General features: G+C 43.0%; 1 protein-coding gene across 1 annotated transcript; it reads right to left on the reverse strand.

The window, feature by feature from the left end:
• Positions 1 to 2,564: 2,564 nt before the first annotated feature.
• On the reverse strand, positions 2,565 to 22,280 carry LOC131890825 (uncharacterized). The gene is made up of 9 exons (XM_059240264.1): positions 21,420 to 22,280; positions 15,531 to 15,962; positions 5,110 to 5,143; positions 4,729 to 4,940; positions 4,020 to 4,065; positions 3,564 to 3,805; positions 3,307 to 3,482; positions 3,094 to 3,233; positions 2,565 to 2,992 (listed from the first exon to the last, which is right to left on the reverse strand). The coding sequence occupies exons 2-9, from the start codon at positions 15,887 to 15,889 to the stop codon at positions 2,624 to 2,626; spliced, it is 1,578 nt and encodes a 525-aa protein (XP_059096247.1). The 5' UTR covers positions 15,890 to 15,962; positions 21,420 to 22,280; the 3' UTR covers positions 2,565 to 2,623.
• Positions 22,281 to 22,868: the final 588 nt, after the last annotated feature.

Genomic DNA, 22,868 nt, shown 5'->3' on the forward strand with positions numbered 1-22,868 from the left:
CTGTACCTAATTCCTTTCTTTCAGTAACTCAGACATCCTAGTGAACCAAGTCAAGATTGAGATCTTTGGCGTAGATATGGGAACATCCCAGGTTGGAAGCCTTTGCTACTGAACCAACGTAATTTGAAGAACTGACACATCTCAGAGTCTTAACTAGTCAAGGTGGCCCATGAAAACAAACCACACGGTTTATGGGACAACCTCGGGATCTCATACATTTTACTATCCATTCCATTTTATTTTTCCCGCTTTGTACTTATCCATCTTATTGTTATCCCAAGACTCTAAATAAAACATCATCATCATCATATTCATCAGAAAACATGGCTTTCTCATCCCTACTTCTACTATGAAACAGCAACTTGCTTGTTGGGCAAAATTCAGAACAAGGCTGTTCTATCTACCTCTTTGACCCCACCAACATTCTGAATCAAAGCCTTATTCAGGAAAAACCACTCCATTTTGGAATCTTTATTCTTAAACTTGTTTACTGAATCAGAAACAGAAGGCTACAAGGAAAGTGTAAATCTGTCAATTTGTCAAATTGTGTGGGAATTAGCAGAGGACTAAGGAATCTTTTCAAACACATTGTAGACAGTTTAATGGCTATTTATTCAATAGTGGGGGCCTTCTTTGCGTGGAGTTTATAAAATGAGACTTGAAGAAAGTCGACAAGGTCAAGACACTTTGAGCGCGTTCGCTTTTTCATGCCGTCGAGTTTGAAGAGAACAGCGAGGGCAAGCCCTCGAATTATATACCACTGAAAACCGGTCCTTGTAAAACAAAATAGATTAATTTTGTTATGAAAAGCCGGTTTTCATTGGTAGAATCTTCACCCTCAACAATGCAAAGGAAGCTTATTGCCCCTCCTGGAAATTTTGTTTCATGGCTGTCTGTTAACACGTGGCTGTAAAGTTAGTTCCCAACTAGTGAAGGGAAAGCAGATTTCCACATATCAAATCACAAAAAGAAACCTGCAAGTTTATTGGTTGTCACCTTCTTTGGGTGAAGTTAAGTCAAGTTTGGATTTCAAAAAGTTGTCAAGGTCTTTGTCCTCTCATTTGAAGAGAAGCTTCAGCAAACCCCCGCTCTTTTCTTGACTTTCTCTTGCCATTAGATAATTACCTATAAGCCGCTTCTCCTCCACTTGTATTACTTGTTCACGTACATTTTCAAAGTTTGCAAAGTACGCTCGTTTTTCAGCTTAAGATCATTTTGTTTCCGTTTACCTGCCATCTAAACTCCAATCAACCGTTTGAGTACCTCAAGGAATGGCCATGTTTTTTCGATCGGGGAATCAATTGCCCGATCTTGATCGCCTGAATTACGGCCCATGGTTTGGCTTGGCCCGCAGACTTCAAGTATTGAGTGTCGAGCCAACAATCTCTTCTATAACTCAAGCCCTCTTGTCTCTTTTGCATAGCTGTGATCTACCGGAAAAGTATGTTTCGTTGCTTGGAGTCAATATCCGCATTGTACCTGATAAGACCAACTTTTGACCATCTTTTTCGACCAGTCTCGCCATGTTGGTTCAGTCAACCGGAAAATGCAAAACCGCGAGGAACAGGTACGAGGGCCACCTGAAAAGCCCATATGCACTAGAGGATTGCTTGAGATTGAAATGGGTGGGTGTCAGGAGATCGCCTCCTGATGAAGAACTGCCTTTTTCTCAGGGGATCCATTGAACGCATGTAATTTCCGGACGCTCCAGATCTGTCTGACATTCAACGCATCATCACTAGTTCTTTTGAAATCTAAATTGGATTTTGCAGATGAATGTTGGCGATAAACCGATAACATACCGTATGGATTGGGATAAATCATCCATGGACCCATTATTGTCGTGACAAGGCAAATTTTTTGTCTGCACCGATTTTCAAAAATCTTTCGTCCCGATTCCAGCTAAGAACTTAGTTCTAGCACTTTAATAAACAAGACCGCTTTATCAAGGCTTGGTAGTTGTGCTTGGAGTATCTTTAAAACCTGCCCATTACTGGGGACAGGCGCGCACTACAATCATCGAGCACGGACGATGCTTTTATCTTGAAGCGAGAATTTTGTAAATTATATCAATTGAATTAGTCTTATGTCTTCCTGAGATACTTTATGGCCGAAAAGCAGGCCAAAATAAAAGGCATCTTGTAAAGCCTCATGCTGTCCCGTCCCATTATTTTCATCATCCCCTTGAAAGTAGGAAGTGAAATTAGCGAAGGAGACACTCGAGAACACGCCTAGACCCCATGGTTGGACATGGTGCGTTGTACTTTGTGCACTCTGAAGAGCCTCGTGATAAACCTGGGGGAGGAAACACGGTGGTGACTAAAAAATTGCAGTGATTAAGACGTGGTGCGTGTAAAGTGATGGCTTCTCTTTGAATGTGTGTTGTCGTGTATTTGTGGCTGTTAGCCTGGTCGCCGGACATCCATCATAGTCGCGAGACTCAATTGGCAGGATATTATCACTTAGCACCAAATTGATTGCCAACATCGTACCAAAGCTCGTCATGAATATGAGTACGTTAGCTCGGTCTTATCGTTGGGATCTCAAGAGCTTGGACACTCACGTCGGGTTTCGCGCATTTTATTCTCATTGGCATGACAAGATACGAGGACTCTGAGCATTCTTAGCTCAAGGACATGGCTGTGTTTGCCGTAGAAGCCCATTCCTGAGATATGTTGTTGTTATTGTTATTTTCGAGCGAGACTTGATTAAGATTCTCCAAGTGCCTTTCGGGGGGTCCTTGGTTGGAGTTTGGCTTGGACGTCGTGGTTGACGTCGCCGGCGTCGTCCATTTGCTGTCAATATTGGGACGATGTGACACCCTTTGCCACAGAGGGACGTCCTCTTGGCCACCCTGATTCCATTGGTTTGTTTCCTTCAAAGCGCGGGAAGTCAGCTGCTCGATTTCCGAGATGAGTTGCTCAGTCTCAAAATCTAGAGGGGCCTCCTCCAGAGGAACGTTGTTGAGGCTCAGCAAATCTGCCGACTCACCCTGGAGAGAGAACACAACGTGGTCTTTGTTGCCCTTCTTTGTACGTTACTACCTCGACCAGAAGTGCAAATGTGTTTACACATTAAATCAACGAGCATTACCTGTGAATCCCAATCCAATCCGGGAATGGACACCTGGCTGGAAGCGTGAGATCGCAGGGCAATGGAACAGGTTTCCGCAGTCGTGTCGTTCACACTCAATGAAGGCGGGTTATCCAAGTCGGGGGGTAGATTGGCCTCATCTGAAAATTGATCAATCCCAGGGGCCTCTCAAGACATGCAAAGGTAACAGATTTGGCAATATGCGTAGTATACCATCGTTTTCCCACTCTAGGTCAATGGATGAGTTAGGCGTCGTTCGATCTGGACGCCTATGGAGACTCTCTAACGAAGATACCGATCCACCCCAGTCAGAACTGTTATCAGCATGGATCAGTTTCCTCGGATCCAAGGTGACAAAGCCGTTGCTTGGTATGGCCTGTCTTGGGTTGCTGCAATCAAAACGCAAAATGTTTGGTCTGTTTCTCAACTGTTTAACTTATGCCGAGTCAAGTCCTTGAGGGCATTCTTACAGAAGCTTGTAATTCTTTGTCCCTCGCCAAGAACATGTGAGACTCTGGCGAAGTCCAGCAACTTGACGGACATCGGGGTAGACAACTTGTCGGGACTTGGCATGACTTGGAGAAGATTGAGAAGGACGACTCGGTTGTTGAGGTTGGTAATAAGCACTCGGATTGCATGTGGTGTGAGCAGGAACGATGTCATTCATTTCGATGAATCCCATATCCTGACCATCGTCACTTTGGCGGGCATACTGAAAAGACAAGGTTTCGGGTACCCAGGACAAGAGTTGCGTTTGGAATTGAGACTTCCTTGTGCCGAGGTTGCCAATTTTTGTCTATTCTTTTCCATTATTCGTGCCTATATGCTATGACACAGAAAACAGCCTTCGAAAAGTTTGGTCTTTGACTAGACTTTCTACGACTAAAGAAGGGACAAAATCGATGGCAAGGATTTAAGGTTCTTACTTTGTTGTTTTTGGAGCGGTGTGCGAGGTCGAACAATCTGGGAAGTCTGTGTTAGCGGTTAGAGGAAGAAAAGTCAAAGAGCACAACGTTATCAAAGTAATCGTTTTATTAGCTCTAGCTAGATATGGTTCTAATTTATGTCTCGCTGCCTTCAGCCATCAGATAAGCACAAATTGGTCTGGAATTTGCTAGAGACTTTCTCGTCGCTTTATTTTACTTTTTTTGCCATTACAAGCACGTTTCCGGCAGAAAACTTTTTCTTCTCCCCGTGGCAAAATGAGGCAAAGAAAGTTTCCTTTGAGGACAAGCTCTTCTAGCAAGGATTTTGAAATGGACCCATTTACACCTCTCGGTTTGAGACCTTCAAGGGCTTTTTGAGGCCTGTCGAAACTTAGAATCTAATTTCTCTGGTCCATTTCAATCAAGTTCGCCAACAAACGAGAACCTCTCAACCATGACGACTTCGGCTTCTTTCCGAGCGCTGAGAACCAGTCTCCCTTAAATTGGGATCCGAAGAAGTGCAGTGAGAACGTCCAAAGCTCCAATTTCAACTCTTTTGAACGACGAACTTGAAATTTGGTTGTCGTGAACAAGAGTGACAAATTGCAACAACGGTCAGGTGACATTGAGAGCCGTGAGGCCCTCATTTTTGTGCTACTCAATCATGGGGTTCTTGACGATTTTCCCCATTCTCCGCTGGATTTATTACCTAGGTTTCCTTTGATATGTTTGTTTCTTTTTGTTGCAAATCGAGCCCGATGGAGCTGGGAGTCGTTTTTGTTGTTGCTGTTGCTGTTGCTGGTAGTGTGTACTGAAAGCCTCACCGGAGGCCACATGATGATATCCATCTCCTGATTGGAATCCCAGGTTGTAGTCATCTAAACCAACAGAATTGCCAATATCTGACGGAACTGGATAGACCTAGAAGCAAATACGCCGATGAGAAGGTCGCCTCGTGAATCCTTTGAAAGAGCATGACTGAGTGGTCTGGTCGTTTGGGAAAGTCAGCCAGACCTGCCCACAAGCGGAAGATCGTTTTGAGGCTTCACAATGATAACAGTAACAGACTGTGCAAGAGCTTGTACCTTACCTCCAAATCGGCAAAGTCCCGGTGAGAGTCCGATCTGAAAGAGAGAAAGAAACTGTGTTCCAACTTCCAATATACTACAACAACACAAGGAGCACAGTTGTTCCATTTTGGACCCACTCCAACTTTCAAATTAGATTTGTATAGTCTGGGGGGTAACTATTACGACACGCCAAGTCCATTATTTCCCCATTCCTCCGTGTATGCTGCGACGTCCCATCCAAACGTACCGTATATATGGGACGTTCCATGATGTGCCCAAATTGCAAGCAACGCGTCGCAGGCAATCCAAGACTCTATCTCAAAAGGAGCTTGATTTATTCGTCGAGGTTTTTGTGCCACGAACGTGCGTCAACAATTCCCGAAAGTGCATTGGCTGCAAAGGCCATGCAAGGCCCAAGTCCCGCACGTAGCCCACAAGCAACGTGAACCAGCGGTGGAGGTGCACCTTGGTTAGTATTTAAGTAGTACGTAGGCAGCCTTCAAGGACACCCGTGTCAAAGGATAAATAGAGTGGACTTCTCATGGGAGGAATACCACGTCGGACGGCCAACCTTGAGCCTTGACGTCTTTGGCTTGATTTCTCTGGTCCTAAACCTCAGAAACCTCAAAGATCGTACCATGTGTAATGGCTTCCCTGACCGTTTGAAGATCCGCCAACACGCCACCATTACGAAAGTCCAATTTTAAGAAATACCTGCCTCGTTTCACGTTGAGTTAAATGAAAAATCGTGAAGGAAAAGACTAGAGGTTCCGGTTTCATATCCTGCTCTGAAAGCAATTTTCGAGGAGCCTATTTTCAATTTGGAAAAATCATTTCTGGAGCGAAAGAGATCCCTCCCCAAGAAATGTTTGGGGCTCTGTGGGCTAAAAGAGAAGGTGCAGCTCCTACAATGATCCATTCATGTGATAAAATGGACCCCTTTTGGTTAAGATTTATGTTCTTGGTTTGCTTACTCGTTTAAAAAAGAAATCCATTCGCTCTTTGGAAGAGTTTCAAGAGCCCTTGGGCAAAGTTCAAGGATCGGCAGAACATCTCAAAAGTCGACTCATTTCAAGAGATCTTGTATCAGGTGGCAATAAGAGAAAGGCGTTTGAGAGGCTATTCGAAGGTAAGTGTTCACGGTATCTGGAGCTGTTTTCCTGTCTTTTATTGGCCATGTTCTAGTTCTTGAACTCGAACAAGGGGAAAGAGCGATGGAAAGAGGGACCATAGGCCTGAAATGAGATCCATTCCCAGCCAAGATGCAGCTTTTTCCCCCAAAGCCAAAAGGTTGGAGTAAAGGTTTCTTAAACGCCTTTTTCCTTAGCAATGCAAATTCAGCTCAACCCTGACCCTGCATATTGTAATAATGAGGTTCCACACTAAACAAGCTCAACGAAGATGTTCATAATACTACTGTAAAAGCGATTTTTCATTCATTCGGTATTCAGATGCCATATTATGTAAGTGAAAAGAAGTTGGCTTTGTCTGGCCTTTTCAATTTGATTTGACTGCGATCGCTAATGATATCATGTCTTGGCAGTACCCATGACAACTTGCCAAAAAGGTTTCTTGGAGACTTCATTGGACGAATGACAATTTGTCTTGCTTCAGTTTTAGCGAGGTGGCCACGCATTATTACTGTTTGATTCGCTTTCTTTTTCCAGCAGCCGTTATTTCTTGACCATGATTCTATTTTGCTTGATATTTTTGTACTGTATGTGTGGAAAGGGATATTACTTGGTTATTTCACATTTTTTTGCTAATGATCATTTTTTTAAATCACAAAACAAGGTCAATATCTATCTTGTCCGAAACGCCTTCCTCATTGCGCATCAATCTAAAACCAGGTGCACCATAACAAAGGGATCCCCTTACTTTGAGGTACGAGTGAGTGAACGATCAACCTTAGTATTTTTCACATTGGTGTAGAAGAATCCAACGACCCTTATAACCGGTTTAATTATTGTGTTTACATTTGTTATACCCAACATTTAAGACTACACGCTGGTTCCGATTCGGTGCCATGTTCATAAGTAGATTTACTTTTGAAACAAAAAAAACAATGATTAAAATGAACAGTTACAATCCAAACGATCAAAGTGAAAAAAGAACAATTAATGCTTTGCAAAAACGTTCCTAATTGTCGGGTTGAAAGGTCTCGTTGTCACAAACAATGCCCACCAATGTCCTCCTGTCATGTACTAGTCAACCAATTCAAAATGAGATTTGTAAGAGCCCAAGAAGGTTCCGAGGGTGGTTGTGGTATTACTTTGCTCGAACCTCAAGTCCCGAGATGAGTGAGACGCGCAACTCTTTCAAGAAAAGTTTGGCCGTCTGTTTGCTTTTGAGTTTCTCTGGATGGCAGCAAACAAACGCAAGTGGTTCCAGAATTGAACATTTGCATATTGGAGCCGGATGCGAGTTCTTAACTCGGCGCCCCGAAGATCAAGCCTCTCTGTCAGTTCCTCTCGTTACTGTCCTGCTCTCCTTCATTCCTGACAACATCTATCGGTACAAAGTGCTAAAGAGAGTGTGGCGGGGAAACCAAACTTTGACGTGGAAACCCCATTTTGAAGTTTCGCCCATTTGTTCACTCCTGAATACAGAGCCACCAAATCTTGCACGTTTTGCCGAAGTTTGCGAGGAAAAAATATGTGATGGGTGCGTTGCGCTTTTTCTAATCTTTTTTGGCATTTTCAACAAACGTTGGTGAAATAGGTGATTTCATGTACTTATTATGGCCTTCCAAAGATGAAAAAAATATGACAAACCCCATTACTGTTCAAGGTGTTTTCCAAGAAATCACTTGCACTTGCAAGCATTTTTACGCAACACATGATGAACTATTAAGATAAAGCGCAGTTTTGCAATTAACTTGAAAAGCATGAGCGGCTAGGGTCTGACAAACCGAGAAACTGGTGGAAAAAGAGGACTGACTCAATAACGTACAGGAAGCTTTTATACCCATTTTATTTTGAAGGTCAAATATTGTGTAATCTTAATTAGATCACTATTTCTGTAAACATTCCGCATTTTCATGGTCTTTTTTTAAAATCATTTTTGGCGCTTTTTTCCTCAAAACATGTGGAGGCACTGTCTGGAGAGATACTACACGTACACTCGAGATAGTAAGTATTCTCGGGGAAATGAATGAAAGCGGGAATAATTGGAATGCAGTTTTGGGATCCAAGTTGGACGTGGTGGAATACTTGGGCTGTGGCTCATTTCATCCAGGACAGACAAGGGTTGTCGGCGTCGCTGGCCTTGAGAATACAGTATAACCAAGATTTCCTGGGTGGGTTTGATCGTCAATCTCACGATCTCGCTCCCGTCCATTGACTACGAATGGGGTATTTGGTACATCTCTTGAAGAACTTCTGAATTCTGCGTAAGAGAGGACCACACCAAATTTCAGGGAACACTCTTCGATTAGCTTTGTTTGAGAACCATCGGATAAAAATGGCAAACCCCATTGGTGGCAATGTGCGTACATGAGTGAGTAAGAAATAAAGCAGCACTATTTGTTGGACTCTCGGTCTAGGGAGTTCAGAGCTCCTTCCTGGGATCTTCCATCCTCGTTCAGCTGCCATTTTTGGCCATGTTCCCAATCCTTTTCTTTCAGCCTTGGTGACTTGTTACCTCGTCGTGTTCTCTATACGGTAGACATTGAACTCAAGGTCTAGAGGAAGAAGGCATTATTTTATTGCACACTGTACTAGCCGCACCTCGCTTCAGAACAACCCAATGGGAATCGGAGAACCGACTCACGATTGGAACAAAGTAATAAGATTGGGTGGGTGCCTGCAAGCACAAGGTGCATTAAATATTCACGAGGAATGCACTTGGGATTGGACCAACTAAAAGGGTGAAGAAGATACAAGCTCGCCGTATGGCTCGAGAGAAAAAAGCTAAGCCTTCTTTAAGCTTCGAAATTTTCTGCTAGGTTCGGGTGAGTTATGAGTGCTCATTCCATCTAGTAGTTGGATAATTCCGGCCAGAGCGAACCAGACAAAAAGGGAGGATCCTCTCAGGAGAGTCTGAAGAGACGAAGGCCAATGCCAGCCAGCCAGCCAGCCAGCTAGATAAAGGTGTCTTCTTTCTTTTCGACTCTTTGCATTTGAAGCACTCTGGGAAAAATTGAGCATGTCTCCTTCAAACGGAAATCGAGTCAACTTTGCCTGGGAATACTAGCTTCTTCAGTCACTCTGTCTCTATTGGTCTTCTCGGGTGAAAACAACCTTTGCCGTTTTATCTGGAACCTGCCATTCGGACATGGAGACTGAATTCCGATACTCTACAGTGGTCCGAGGAGCAATTGAGGCCGATTCAAACTGAATGAGCAGGCTTTTTCTGACTCAAGTAGTCTGCAAAACCTTTTGGAATACAGCCTGATTAGTTCTTGGGAATTCTCGTTCCATTTCGTTTGGCTTCGATTTGGTTGGAATGGTCGGTCTTTTCCAAGTGCTTTAGTCAAAGATTCCGTTTGGTTCCAAGTTTGCATGTTGAAAAGGACTCTTTCTAGTAGTCCCTCCAGTTCGCCCTCACTTTGCAAAAGGGTCACCCTAATTACATTCCAGTGCTTGAATCGTATGTGGGTGGCTGGTACCAAGGGAACGGGGTTGACTTGACCGATCTTGTAATCCTTGACGACAAGTGAACCCGGTCCTTTGGCCTATTTTCTGCGTCTTACTGGGGGCCGTGGCTGCCAAAAGCCAGTTTAGAATGTAAGTAAGTGAGCGAGTAAGAGTTTACATAGCAGAAATGGAACCTTGTTTGCTCCCCCATTTAAGTACTTCTCGTCGTGGACGATGGCCTAGTTTCAAAACGTCACAGCCTTTTAACAAAGTGAGCCTCAAGAAAACGACTCTGGTCTTGGCATGTCACTTAACAAGAACAACAGAAGACGGGGCAATGCCCAGACCGACTTTGGTGAAGTTGAAGTCAACGAATGTTTTCTTATTGTCCAGTTCTACCTATGAGACTGCAGGGTGTCAAGAAATGTTTGTCCCTTGAGAAGTTTTCGTATATCAGGCTCTCAAAGTCAACCAATTTTGTAAATTCTACCAATGTCAAGCATGCGGAAAGAGCACCATTTGGAAGCCTGTGGCCAAAGCACCGTTTGGGTGATGGGCGGAATAAGGTAAAATCATGTGGGTAATGTATCAAATTGACGCAAATATCAACCCGGCCAAACATTAACTCGAACAACATCAAGTCAACCAGCAGCAACTCCGATCAGCAACTCCTGGATCTAATTCAACCAAATTTGGCAGAAATCAAAGAACTGAAAAGCTGCATTCCAATTAAGTTGCCCACTTGATTGAACAAGCAATAAATAGTTCTACCTATGAGACTACAGGGTGTCAAGAAATTTTTGTCCCTAGAGAAGTTTTCGTATATCAGGCTCTCAAAGTCAACCAATTTTGTAAATTCGGCAGAAATCAAAGAACTGAAAAGCTGCATTCCAATTGAGTTGCCCACTTGATTGAACAAGTAATAAATAGTTGAATAACGTTTGAATAATGGAACAACGGTCATTATAATTATAGCTACATTTACCATGTTCAAATATGTAAATCACCATTACTGAACCAATCAAAGTGGAATTAATTCCCTCTGATATTCGTGGGGAATACGTAGGCCTTGTTGATCCGGTAGCATCTCTCAAGTCAGGCTTGGACAAATATTTAGATAGCATTCCAGATCAACCCTACATTCCAGGACTAGCTCGGTCTGCCAATTCAAATTGGTTGGTGCATCAAATATCATATAAAGATTGAAAGGTAATAAAAAGACGAATTATAACCTTTCATTTTAATGGTACTGAGGATTACATTCCCTGAAGCGATTAGTAAAGTTCGTAACAAACCAAAAAAAAAATGAAATGACGTCCCAGTGTCGCTCAATTACCTGTCAATTGCGTATGGTCAAAAGTGCAAGTTCATATATTGAAGTCAATTTTGTTTCTCGAACCTCTGTCACTCTCTTGTTTTGGGCTCTTGTCTATCCTATGTCGTCCCCATTGTTGCTTGAAATACCTTGTTGCAACTCCAAGGAAGATGGCAACACATCAACGTGCCATTCTGACATTCTGCATACAGGTAGCTCGGCAGGATATTTATAAGCTACGTTTCTTTTCAAATCACAGATTTTAATTAATCAAACGGAGGATCAAAATTTTGGGGGATCTATGATCGGTTTCTTGAAACCCTGTATAGTACTGTGGGTAGATTCCTCTAGATTCCGAGCATGTCTGGTTGGAACACGTTCGTGTTCCATTTCGGATTGATCCCAGGCTCTTGCACAGCATTTGAATGGACCCAAAGACCCCCAGACGAACGTCCCTGGATGGTTGGACAGAAACAAATCATCTATTACGATGTGATCCTTAGTGATGATGGACTACTATTCATGATAAGTCGTCTGGCGAGTGTCAACCACCAAATTTATGGGTCTCCCCATCATGAACCGCTGTGTGTGAATGTATGCGTGAAAGAAAGAGAGTGAGAGAGTGAGTGGACCACAGCACGACGATACGCCGAATAGAGACAGCCTTGGTGCCCAAAGTAGTTGCAATATCATCAGCATAACTTCTGAACCCTTTCTTTCATCAAGCACAATCATGAAGACAAGTCTCACTTTCGATGTAAGGGAAGGCTAATGTGTCAAGGCCAAACCCAATGGCACCGGATGGTTGGTGATGTCCTCGCCGTGGCCTCCCCCTCTGAGCGGCTTTCATGGGCCATTTCCCTCTGGTTACGACAGATAGCTGTCTTATTCACATTGGCCTTTTTTGGCTCTTGGGAACCTTTTTTAGCAGGCCATTTCTGGAGAAGAAGTTGAAGATATGGGGCCAACCCATTATGATTTTGAGATCCCCCTGGACTCTGTCTTGGACTCACTAATCCTAATCCTTATCTTTGGGGGCCATGGCGTTTCTACTCTATGGCTGGGTCTGAACTACTAGATCGATGAATATCTCATGAAGGTGTTCCATTTCCAGAAATTAGCATATTGATGCCAGGATTGCATGCTCTAGGTTATTTATTTTTCTACTCAGCTTCCTGCTTTTTGGGGTCTATGAACTGGATTTTCTTGGCCTGTTCCACCTACAAGTAAAATACTTCGACCGAACCGGGAAAACACTTTTTCCTTGGAAAATATTTGGCACCATCTGACGATGGAACGCTCACATTAGCATTTCCTTAATGCAAACATGGACGAAAATTTGAAAATTTGTGGCACTTCTCAAATAGTACGTCCATATTTATGAGACCCGCCTGCCAATTCCGAGGTGACAGGACTCATATTTCAACGATATCGTTTTAGCGAGAAAGTGCTTTATGGCTTTCCTCGACACTCTGACAAAATTTCCATTTACGAGTTAGAAACACCTCGTGAAAATTCTGTTGCAGGGGTTCTTCGTTAGATGGGTAAAAATGCAATAATAAGACCTTGTCAACCCTGATCATTTTATAAGCCATGGACAAATTTCGACACTGCAAAGAATTACAACGCTATGTTCATAAATATGTGTTTCGACGCTCGAGAATCTGGATATGACGATAATATTTGTTCGCTGAAAATCTCTGACACAATTTGGGTCTTACATTGCTTTTGGGTACTTTTTTCGTTCCGAATTGAGATGGACGCGAGGATATTCGTTGGAAGTGACTGATATACATGGTCAAACCCTGTCACCCACATGGTGCCATACGTTTGAACGGTCAATCTCCGTTGTCAAGTATCACCCTCATTTTGACCTCGTATTCACTGAACAGATTTTCGCAGATTTTCAAAACCATGGCTCAATTGTCAAAAGATATAATCAACGACTCAACATATTCTTTGGGCTAAATATGGATTGAAGTAACAGAGCCGGATATCTAACCAATGAGAGCTTTATTCTACATGTGCGTTCAAACTGTGAGCGGCACGTCAAAAATTGATTCTGAGATAAAGTGATTTACGATTCACAGATACTATTTGATCATACCTTATTCGACTGGAACTGGATAACACGGTAAGTCAAAAAGAAGGGGCACACCACACTGTATCTCCCATAACTTTGGATTGAATAGTTTTACCAATTCAAGCCCCACGACAGATTGGCGAAGCAAACGGCCTCTAAAACTAAAAGCTGTAATGAATGTGGTCATATTATCTTCAAAACAAAATCCGTCTGTCCCTTCTTGTGTCAAATTGTTTTACAGACCTCAAAACAATAGGGCAATTATGATGGCCTTGAATCACTATCACAAGGGAACCAATCTTCCAATTTTCTTTCCAGTTTAAGACAACAGCTCCAAGGACCCAAAGCAAAACCAGGAGCAAAAAAGCGCTGCTCTGACTTAAAAGTGTGTTAGACATGATAATGACGACTTTTATTAACTATGCATGAATAAATCCTCTACAACTAACTTGTTCCTCGTGGTTCGCTGATTAAAAAATGCCCTCATCGATAATGGCCATTTTGTTTAGCCAATAATGAGACTCCGGCTCCTTATTTTAGGACGTGACAGACCGTCATCAAAACCACTGTTGAGTTATGTGTATTTGGGCGAGTCCGGTAAAATTCGGAGTCATACAAGTCCTCGGATTTCTGAGTTTTTGCCGGACTCGGGTCGGGCAAAAGACTCGGGTCCAGAAGAGAACTCGAGTCTTTCAGTCAAGCAAAAAAACTCGCCTTGCGAAATTGAAAGGAAAAAAAACAACAATATTTTTCTTTGACGAGTCCGGACTCGAGTCCTTTTTAAACGACTCAAGTCTGGCCAATTTCTCCCAAAATCGAGTAAAAGACTAGAGTGCACTCGGAATCGTCACAGCACGACGAGTTATAGTATTTAAAGGTCCCTTTTATAAACAGAGCTTGCTGAGCCATTTCTTTTAGAACACCCTGTATCCTGAAGATTGAAGATATTGCGTAGAAAGCTAAAAGGCTTTTGTTCTACTCGATTGAGAGGTCCCTTAGAGCCTCCCAATTGCGTGGGCGATACGGAAATGGTTCAATACTACTTCTGTTTCCAATAACGGAGGCAATTGCTATTCACAGAAGATCTCAACTTATCGCATGAAGGTTGTTTATCAGGATGACCACACGTTTCTCGGGTTTTGTTTCATGATCCTCAATATTATGAGGTCACGTTCGAACTCAAGGAGCTGTCTAGCAATCAGGATGACCAGAAATAAAAGGCAAATGGTTCATGGCTTCCCCCATCTCAATTCCAATTTCCCTTCTTGGTCCCTGCACCTTATGGGAAAAAAACAAATTGCGAGAGGAACTCTTCTATTCAACGGAAAAGGGAACCATGTTTTCGTGCGCCGGGCGCTAATTTTTGCTTGTGCATCTTTATCATCACCCTTTTATCCAAATGAACCTTGCAATTTCATGGGCGTATGCCGGGTCCATAATTTTTGTAGCCAATTTGCAAAATGGTGGTGAGCAACACTAAAAAGCACCTGGATTGTCCGTGAAGAGGCAGTAGATTCCAATCCCGCAGACGTCTAGAAAATGGGATTTTTTTTCCTTCCTCTTTTTGTCTTGGCCCTTGGGGATTCACCCTCAAAAAGAAAACCTTGACAGGGCTGGTAGAGATAAGAACCCACCCAGGGAATAGCGCCTCAAAATTCCAAACCTTCAATGGTTAAGGGGTTTATATTTTGCGGTTTTGATGTCTCTGAGATTTCATGTCATTTTTGTCCCATGCACGCACGTTTATGGGAAATTCTTTGTCTATCAAGCATTACGAAATAAACTGGGAACCCTCCTTTGTCATGCCAAGACAATTGTATCCAAAGCCCTCTCTCCCATCTTGAGTTAACTCACGATTTCCTTCAATTTCGTCGCTGTTTTGTGAAATTCCAGAATTAGAACCTCATTTCGAGGGTGAAGCTCTGAAGCTCAAATTGTGCAAAGTCACCCAAGATTGACATGGACATCGGAAACTCTTGGGATTTGGCATGCGCGTGTGTCTTTGTGCCAATTGAAAAAGCCGACATTGGAAGTTGCCTTGACACTTTGGGGATGGCCTCAAAGAAGAAGATATTGGCCTTCCCGTGGCCACTCAACATCACCAGGGATCACAGGGGCATGTGTGGGTGTTTGAAAGCTTTTTTTTTAGTCAGTCCAGTCTTGGCGGAAGCATAATGTCCATTCTGGTTGGAAAGTTTTATTGAAAAAGCTTGGTTTTTGTGCCAAAATTAGGGAGCCAAAAACATTTGGTCCGTGCTAGAAAAAACTTTTAGATCTGACTCGCTTCCAGTGCCATCCCTAAACGAGTTCCACTCACATCCCAAGATTCCATTCAATCTAGATGGGACAGCGTGATTCTCATTTCTGGCCTTAGACCCCTTCTCATTTTTCCCGTTATGAGGAGGACCAATTCAATCCGAAGCCCATCGGCCATCAATGCTCAAGAGGCGTTAAAATTGTGCCTACCTCTTCATATCATCCTTGGAAATGTTTCTCCGCCAACTCTTTGAGAGCACGGACAAGCCTCGTCTGAGTCCCCTCCTCGTTTTGAACGCCATTCCGTTGTGACTTCCGTGGGCATTTTCCAATTCTCCCCTTGTCGTGTGTTCCACCCCAGGAGCCATGATTTCGCCCGAGAGATCGCCTCGCCCTGGTCGCTCTTGGTTGTCGCTCTCTTGGAAAGATCCTCCGAAAGATAACCTCTCACTTTGAGCACCTCCACCACCTCCACCACCTCCACCACCATCACCACCATCTCCGCCAATCGTGAACATTTTTCTTAATGAGGCCGACCTGGCCACAAGGCCGCTCCAACAGTGACCCATTTTACAACACACCCAATGAGTGTTCCGTGACGTATTCCAAAGCCGCTTTAGAGCCACATGCTTGAGATCAAGGCTGCAAAAAAGAACATATGCGAGACTCTTTTTAATGTATGCATGGGCCTAATGTTTACAGGTCGCTGAGTCTTGGGACTCTTTTGTTGACGCTTGATGCCCGGCAAACAATGGCATGGAGCTCGAAGGCCAGCCTGAAGTCTTGAAGACAACGCCTGAGTCGGGTTTCAATGCAAGATCCAGAACTAATGCAACAGCCACAAATCCCTTGACAGATGTTAGACATCAAACAAAGAGACGCACGGGCGATGAACCTCATTTTTCCCGGGAAAAGCAAGAAGTTTCAAGGCCCTTTATTTCATGTGGGAACATTGGCCTTCATGGATCACAACGTGGGGAAAACAGTGAGCAACACGAGGAAACGAACAGAGGCTTGTTTTACATTCACACACGGTTGTTGGTGTGGTACTCATTGGTTTTTGTCCCAAATTAGTCGGCAGGGCTCTTGATGATCTTTCGTCGCACATTAATCTTCATTTGGACGATTACCCAAGTCCGGTTGGAAAAGGGGATCGGTCAGGCGCTCTCAAACCCTTAGAAAGTTCATTCCCACATCGTACTGTTCTGTACTACATACTACATAGTACATGGTACACCCGATTGCTGGGCGCTAACTTTTTGCTCCTCTCTATTGGAAATAGGTCAGCCAATGGGAAGGAAAAAGCAAAAAGGGTGCACCCTGTACCTTCCCCAGGATCACTTGGTTGTGGCACTCCCTGCCTGTGATGATCGCAGGCCAAAGTAAGGGCTGGCAACCTGACTCGGAATGATATTGAAGAAGTTGAATTTCAAAGAGAAGGAATTGAGTGCCACAACGGCAACATTTTATCTGCATATGTCAGGATTCAAAGGCTTTTCCGAGGGACCCAAAGTGAAGCCAATGCATTGGACTTGTATGGGAACCCGAGCCATAAAATACATCCTACGGGGCTTGGAGAGTTGGAGTTGTAGTACAGTCAGTTCACCCACTGAGCAAGAAGCCAGGAAAAAGAAGCTGAAAACCGAGCTTTCGGCAAGGCTTGGGCTTGGATCCGCTCAAGGATGGTTTGTCCTTGCATTAATTTACTACAAAGAGACGAAGTTCTCAATTGGTAGATGCATGCACTTTGCTTGTTGAATATTGTGGTGACTAGTTCAACCTGAAAAATTTAAGCTATGAAAGGAAGACAAGTGCAATACTGAGTGAGATCAACTGCACTTCCAAATTTGCACTTGTTTGTGATTGGTTTCAGCAGCACTAATAGAAATTCAGTTGCATTGTTGAAAAGTGGAGATTTATTGGATTTATTCTAAACCTGTTCTGTCAATCGGCAGCCTAGAATGACCTGATTCATCGTTACATCCAGAAGTTTGGAAAGACCACGGAAAACAAATGATGCTGAACATTTCCCGAAGAGGGCAATCAAAAGATACAGTGAGTTATATACTTCAAAATATCTTTGTACTCAGATCACAAAAAACCAAGCGACGACATGGATGATGCCCTGATATTGCAATAAAAAGAATACCACGCACCATTATTAGCATTTAGCAGTATAAAATGGGAAAACAAGTCAATGGTTGCTCGTGGTCAACAGTCAGGACGAAAAGCAAAAAACTGTTCCACTTGAGTAATTTTTGTTCGAACTTTTAAAAAGGCTCGAATTTGGATTCCTAGCCCTGAACCTAGAAACTCTGGCGAGAGAAATGGTGGAAGCAAGAGCAGAGAATAAAAGGAACTGATTTGCGATGACTAGAGTATAATAATGATATTTAGTTGCACGAAAAAGTTTCAGGGACTGTGATCTATCCATAAGTCCAATTTCTAGAAATGTCTTGTCTCCTTTTTTTATGTACATGAGCAAAACTAAATAGATTTCCCTTTGTTGTACGGTCAATTCAGATTATTTTGGCTAAAAAAGATAACTCTAGATGTGTGAATCATTGATATATCATCTCGGTCAACCAAGCTTGTCTATCTGTGAATTGAATGTCTGGTTAGTAGTCTTCTTTTCGTGATAAACATTGTTTTCCCTACCTTTGCTCTTTTGACACTCCATAACTTCATAGGTGGTCTTCAAGGGACCAATTAGTCTTGTGCAATGTCAACGACTTTCTAATTGGCCTCATAAATACTCCAACAGGTAAAAGACAACTGATTTTAGGGTCATTTCTCTTGATGAATTGGCTAACAGTCTCCTCACGAGACAAAACTTTGAAAACTCTACGCACTCTTTGAAATATGACTTTTCTAGGCTCTAAAACTTCGCATCAATTAGGAAATGAGCCCAGCCCCAAAGAGCAATGCCATGAACCAGCCTTCCTTGCCAATGGTCAAAAACATCCTTGATTGAGAATAACACTCATTTCGAAGCAACACCAAATACTCGCTTTGACCCCCATATTATTCCGGTCCCTAGAGATGCCATTGTTGATGCAAGCAATCATGAATGAGGAAGATGCATTTGACGAACAAGCCATGCGAGGGTCAATGCATATTTGTGTCTCTTTCAGCTCATCCTCCATCGTCAACAACATCCCTAATACCAGGGTTAGTGCTAAAACGTTCGAGCTCATAAAACCAAAGTATGCTTTGGGAAAGATTGCCAATCGAGACACCATCGTGTATATGTGTAATGCTCGAGTACTAGTGACGTGCAAATAAAATCCTGGTTCGGTGATAAATCTCGGACCAATGGGTGAAGCATTTCGAGCTGCAGAGCCCTCGAACTACCTTTATCGTTTGTTTGGCCATATCAATTTGTCCATATTTCTGTGTCCAGAAAGCCAAGCTGTTGTAGGAGTATAGTAGACCTGGGTTGGTCGACTGGGCATGAAAAATCCGAAATTGAGCCACCTTCAGGATTTCAGCGCCGAAGCTCAGAAGGAAATGTTCAGTCGGATTGAACAAGAAAAGAAAAAATGGGAAAAACTCCTCAGAGTTGTTAGCCATGGAAGAGGAAATTTGGTATAAAACCAACCACAAACTATATTACAGAACTCCAGGGTATAATCATGAGTCTCTTTTGATGCTTTATACCTTGTTTATGAAGCTTTTTCTGCCAACAAAGACCTGGCTGGTTTTTATCATCATAAAGAGATCATAACCAAGCGGATTTTTTTTCTTACTTTAAACCTTTTAGGGATGGGCATTGATGCTTTTTTTCTTTTACCAAACTGAGCGTTATATTCTGACCGTTCAAGTGCGCTTTCCTACTCTTTGTGAGTAAGCCTTGTGTAAAATGGGGCTAATTAGACCAGTTATTTAAATCTATATTTCACAGACTTCCTTACCGCTAGCGAGAATATAATCCCCAGGATTATCCCCAGGAGTTCAAGATGCTAAACCCATAATTCTTGCTCAACTCTGAATTCATTGGATCCATTAGCGAATTAGAGTCAACAAATCTGATTAGCTCTTGAAAAAGGTTTGATCAGGACTTTTGATCAAAAAGTCTGCCTCAAAACCTGCTAAAGTATTTTCCTTTCATATTATATTAGAGAGCAGGAAATTAAGCAATGAAGCGTCGAGGGAAAGGAGAGAGGAGGACGTCATTGTTCGAAGTAACCAGGATTCTCAAGGGCTTGAAGGTGCTCTCAAACGAATGGTAAGACTTTCAGTATCAAATGCCCTTCGTTGAATATTGTACAGTCGTAACCTTTCTGTAGTCTCTCCCAATACATACGAGAGCTCTCTCATTTCCTCAACGTTCCGAGTGAAACATCTGTGGACTTGTTTGTCCTTTTGGAAACCTGCGGAACTAGTAGGAGCCAAAGTGAGTGAAGCAAATTCGAGATCATCAAGGTAACATAATGATACTATCTCTGGACTTAAACGTGCGATACATCCAAACACATTTTTGAAAAGCTTTGCCTACTCTCAACTGGATATGCTCATTGGAGGACTGCACCCTAAATCTTTCATGGTCGAGACCTGAGGTGAGGTTTTTTAATCCCTCGTACCTCTGAGTTAAGGCTTGTACGTTATCCAGGATGAGCATCTACTCACAACTTAGGCGAGCGTATTAACGTCCAGGCCCCTAGTTCCGAGGTACAAGCTTTAAAAAACAAGCCTCTGCTCAATATCTTTATCTCCTATATCAATATCTCGCGTTCGACCCCAGAGGTCATATTACTGTCATCAAACCAAGAGAAAATTTGATTTAGGACCTCTGCCGCTTGGTCTAGGTATAATAGAATCACCTTTCGTTTCACATAATTCTTTATTTTCCGAAATGCTTCTCCTCAACCACCTCCGATGGAAAAATGATAATGTCTTGATAAACAATGGTTTTACCAACTCCTTCAAAATGTGATGTATCATTCATTGGCGCTCATCAACAAATTGGACTAATATCTTTTGTCGCTCTCGGCATGACAAAAGAGGTTCATGCATTGATTTCTGCCTGCATCACTTTTTGGGCCACCTGGTAGACCCGACGTATCCATTTCAGTCCATTTTTAATTTATTGTGTACATTGGTTTCTAAGAGTCACTTCCTTGTCAACTTGGTGCCTTACCATTTTGTTCATCATTCTTTTGCTTTATTGATAAAGCACCGTCCGGCTTCAGAGCATAGTAGAGCATAAATGGGAGTCGGATTTCTCGATGGGAACCAAATAAGTCTTTGAAAAAGATGTGTCAATGGAAACCCATCAGAAATGAGTAAATGTCAAATTTGTTCAGAAGTATTTTGTGGTGATCTCGAAGGTTCACAATTTGATTATTGAAAATCCTACCAATTGAATTTACATTGGAGACTGCGAACAACCATCCCATAGAATACTTCAATCACCATGAATTCAATGAACACGATCAGCAACGCTAGGGTCGATGAATCGTAGTGCATTCATTTATTACCAGAAGATAGCTAACTCATTCATTCCGTGCCCTGATAAGTGGTACTCTTTCATGTCGACCTGTGGGTCCTATTCCTATTCAGATGGTTCATGAACCACCCTGAATGAATTCAGATCATTTTTCCTAATTTATTTCCATTGTTGCCTTTAGGCGCTTGTGTCCGTTTGCGGGTTTGGATCAAGTAAGCACTGTCCCAATTCAATAGTTTGAATCTACTCTTTTGATTATGGTGACCAATGTATTCTTCACCTCTCCCAATGCCTATGTCCTGACGTATTGTGCACTTGAAGTTTAACTTGGATGTCTCTAAGATACTCAAAAATGTCCTGCAAATTCATTTTCATTGCTCTCCCACACATCACCTAGATTCTCGACCTCTAATCATATCTTGTGAAAAAACGCAAAAAAACTCAGGAAAGTTAACCAAACTCGAAACCGACACTGAGGCAAAACTCCGGCCACTTTCTCGAGTGTCTACATACGTACAGGGTATCTCTTGATAATGACTTGCCAAAGAAACGTGAGAACCGGTACGTGGGCGTCGTGGGCGGAATGTGGTACTGGCTCCCTCGAAACGCATAGTTCTGCATTGCGACTTTCTTTCTTTCTTTGATCTCACCTGATAATTAGCTCCAGTTCCAAGTCGCTTTGTTCGGTGAAGAGCAATCACGAAAATTGAGCCTCTATCCCGTCTCAATGGAGCTCTTGTGCCGTCCGATCAATGAGTGGCGACAATGGAGCCAGTCTCGTTCCAATGGTCTCTCCTTTCACTCCCACGGACTTTTTGTCACCTCTCAGACTGGACTGGTGGATGGATCGAAGGACGGATAGATGGATAGATGCTTTTATGCCATTCTTGGCGAGATGACTGAAGACCCCCTCAACTTGTGCGGATGGTGGCTCTTAAAAGGTGAGCTGTCGGACTTTTCTGAAGTGGTTTCAACCCGCTCGCACTCACGCCTCAACTGAGCGAGGGGCTCCTTTTTACCGAAATATCCCTTGCCTCTCTCTCTTTTTTCTCTTTCTCTTTCTTTCTTTCTCTCCTCCACACACACCCATGGACCCATACCCTTACTCACTCAGTCTCTCCTTGTTTCTTTCCAAGTTGCTTTTTCGCTTTTGGGAACGCCAGCCTTAAGTTGGAACACTGTCTTAGGGCTCCTCCAAAGAAGGATGGTTTTCCATTCCGCCTAACTCTTTGCGGTGCCTGAAGCCTGTGAGCGAGTGATAGGCTGGAAACAAATGGAAATTTCCTTGTTTGTGACAGAGCCAAGTAAGTTAGTTGTCCATGAGTCTTCAAGGATGGCAGTAATTTGTAAACAAGTCCAGTTGGCTTCGGTCCATGTGGTCCATATTGCGGCAGATTTTCAATCGAGCAATCGGTTGAAGATGGATAGGTAGGGTAGGAACATGTTCCCGAGGTTGGGACAATGTGGTTAAAGGGATACGATAATTCAAGTGGATTAAGGCATAATGCACCTCCTCCTCCTTCCTTATCCTGGTAAGACCCAAGTTGACTTGCGGCCTTTTGATCCATTGTCAAGGATATTTCATCCGCTTCCTCCGCCATGGAACGTCTTGGATCCTCGGGAAAATGGTCTATCCCGCCTGAAGAAAACACTCTCCATTTTCTAGATGTGATGGTGCATCCTTCAGGTATCATCATGCTTAGAATCCTATGGGTGGAAGTGTTCAAGCATTTTTTTTTATTCCTCCGTCAATGATGTGCAGCCTTAGAATGGTGGCCTTTTCCCACCAGACACGACCATGAAGGTGGCAATGGCGTACAAAAGAGAATATACGATGTCAGGGGTCCTTAAGCTTGGGGATCTTTGTCATGATGATGTGGATAAGGATGAAGAGGGGAACGAAGCAAAGGCCGCCCAGAAAGTCTCCGCCATGCGATTATCTCAGAAACTGGGACTGGACACCCGCTTTGTTCAGATCTGTAGACATGTACTAAGCGCTCAGGATTACGCTCAAAGGCCGAGATTTGTGTTTGAGCATCGGCAAATAATGACCAGAGGGAAAAGAGACACTTTCCTGGAGGAAACGCTTATAAGGACTT

This window comes from Tigriopus californicus, chromosome 11 (assembly GCF_007210705.1).
Source record: "Tigriopus californicus strain San Diego chromosome 11, Tcal_SD_v2.1, whole genome shotgun sequence".
NCBI lineage: Eukaryota > Metazoa > Arthropoda > Copepoda > Harpacticoida > Harpacticidae > Tigriopus > Tigriopus californicus.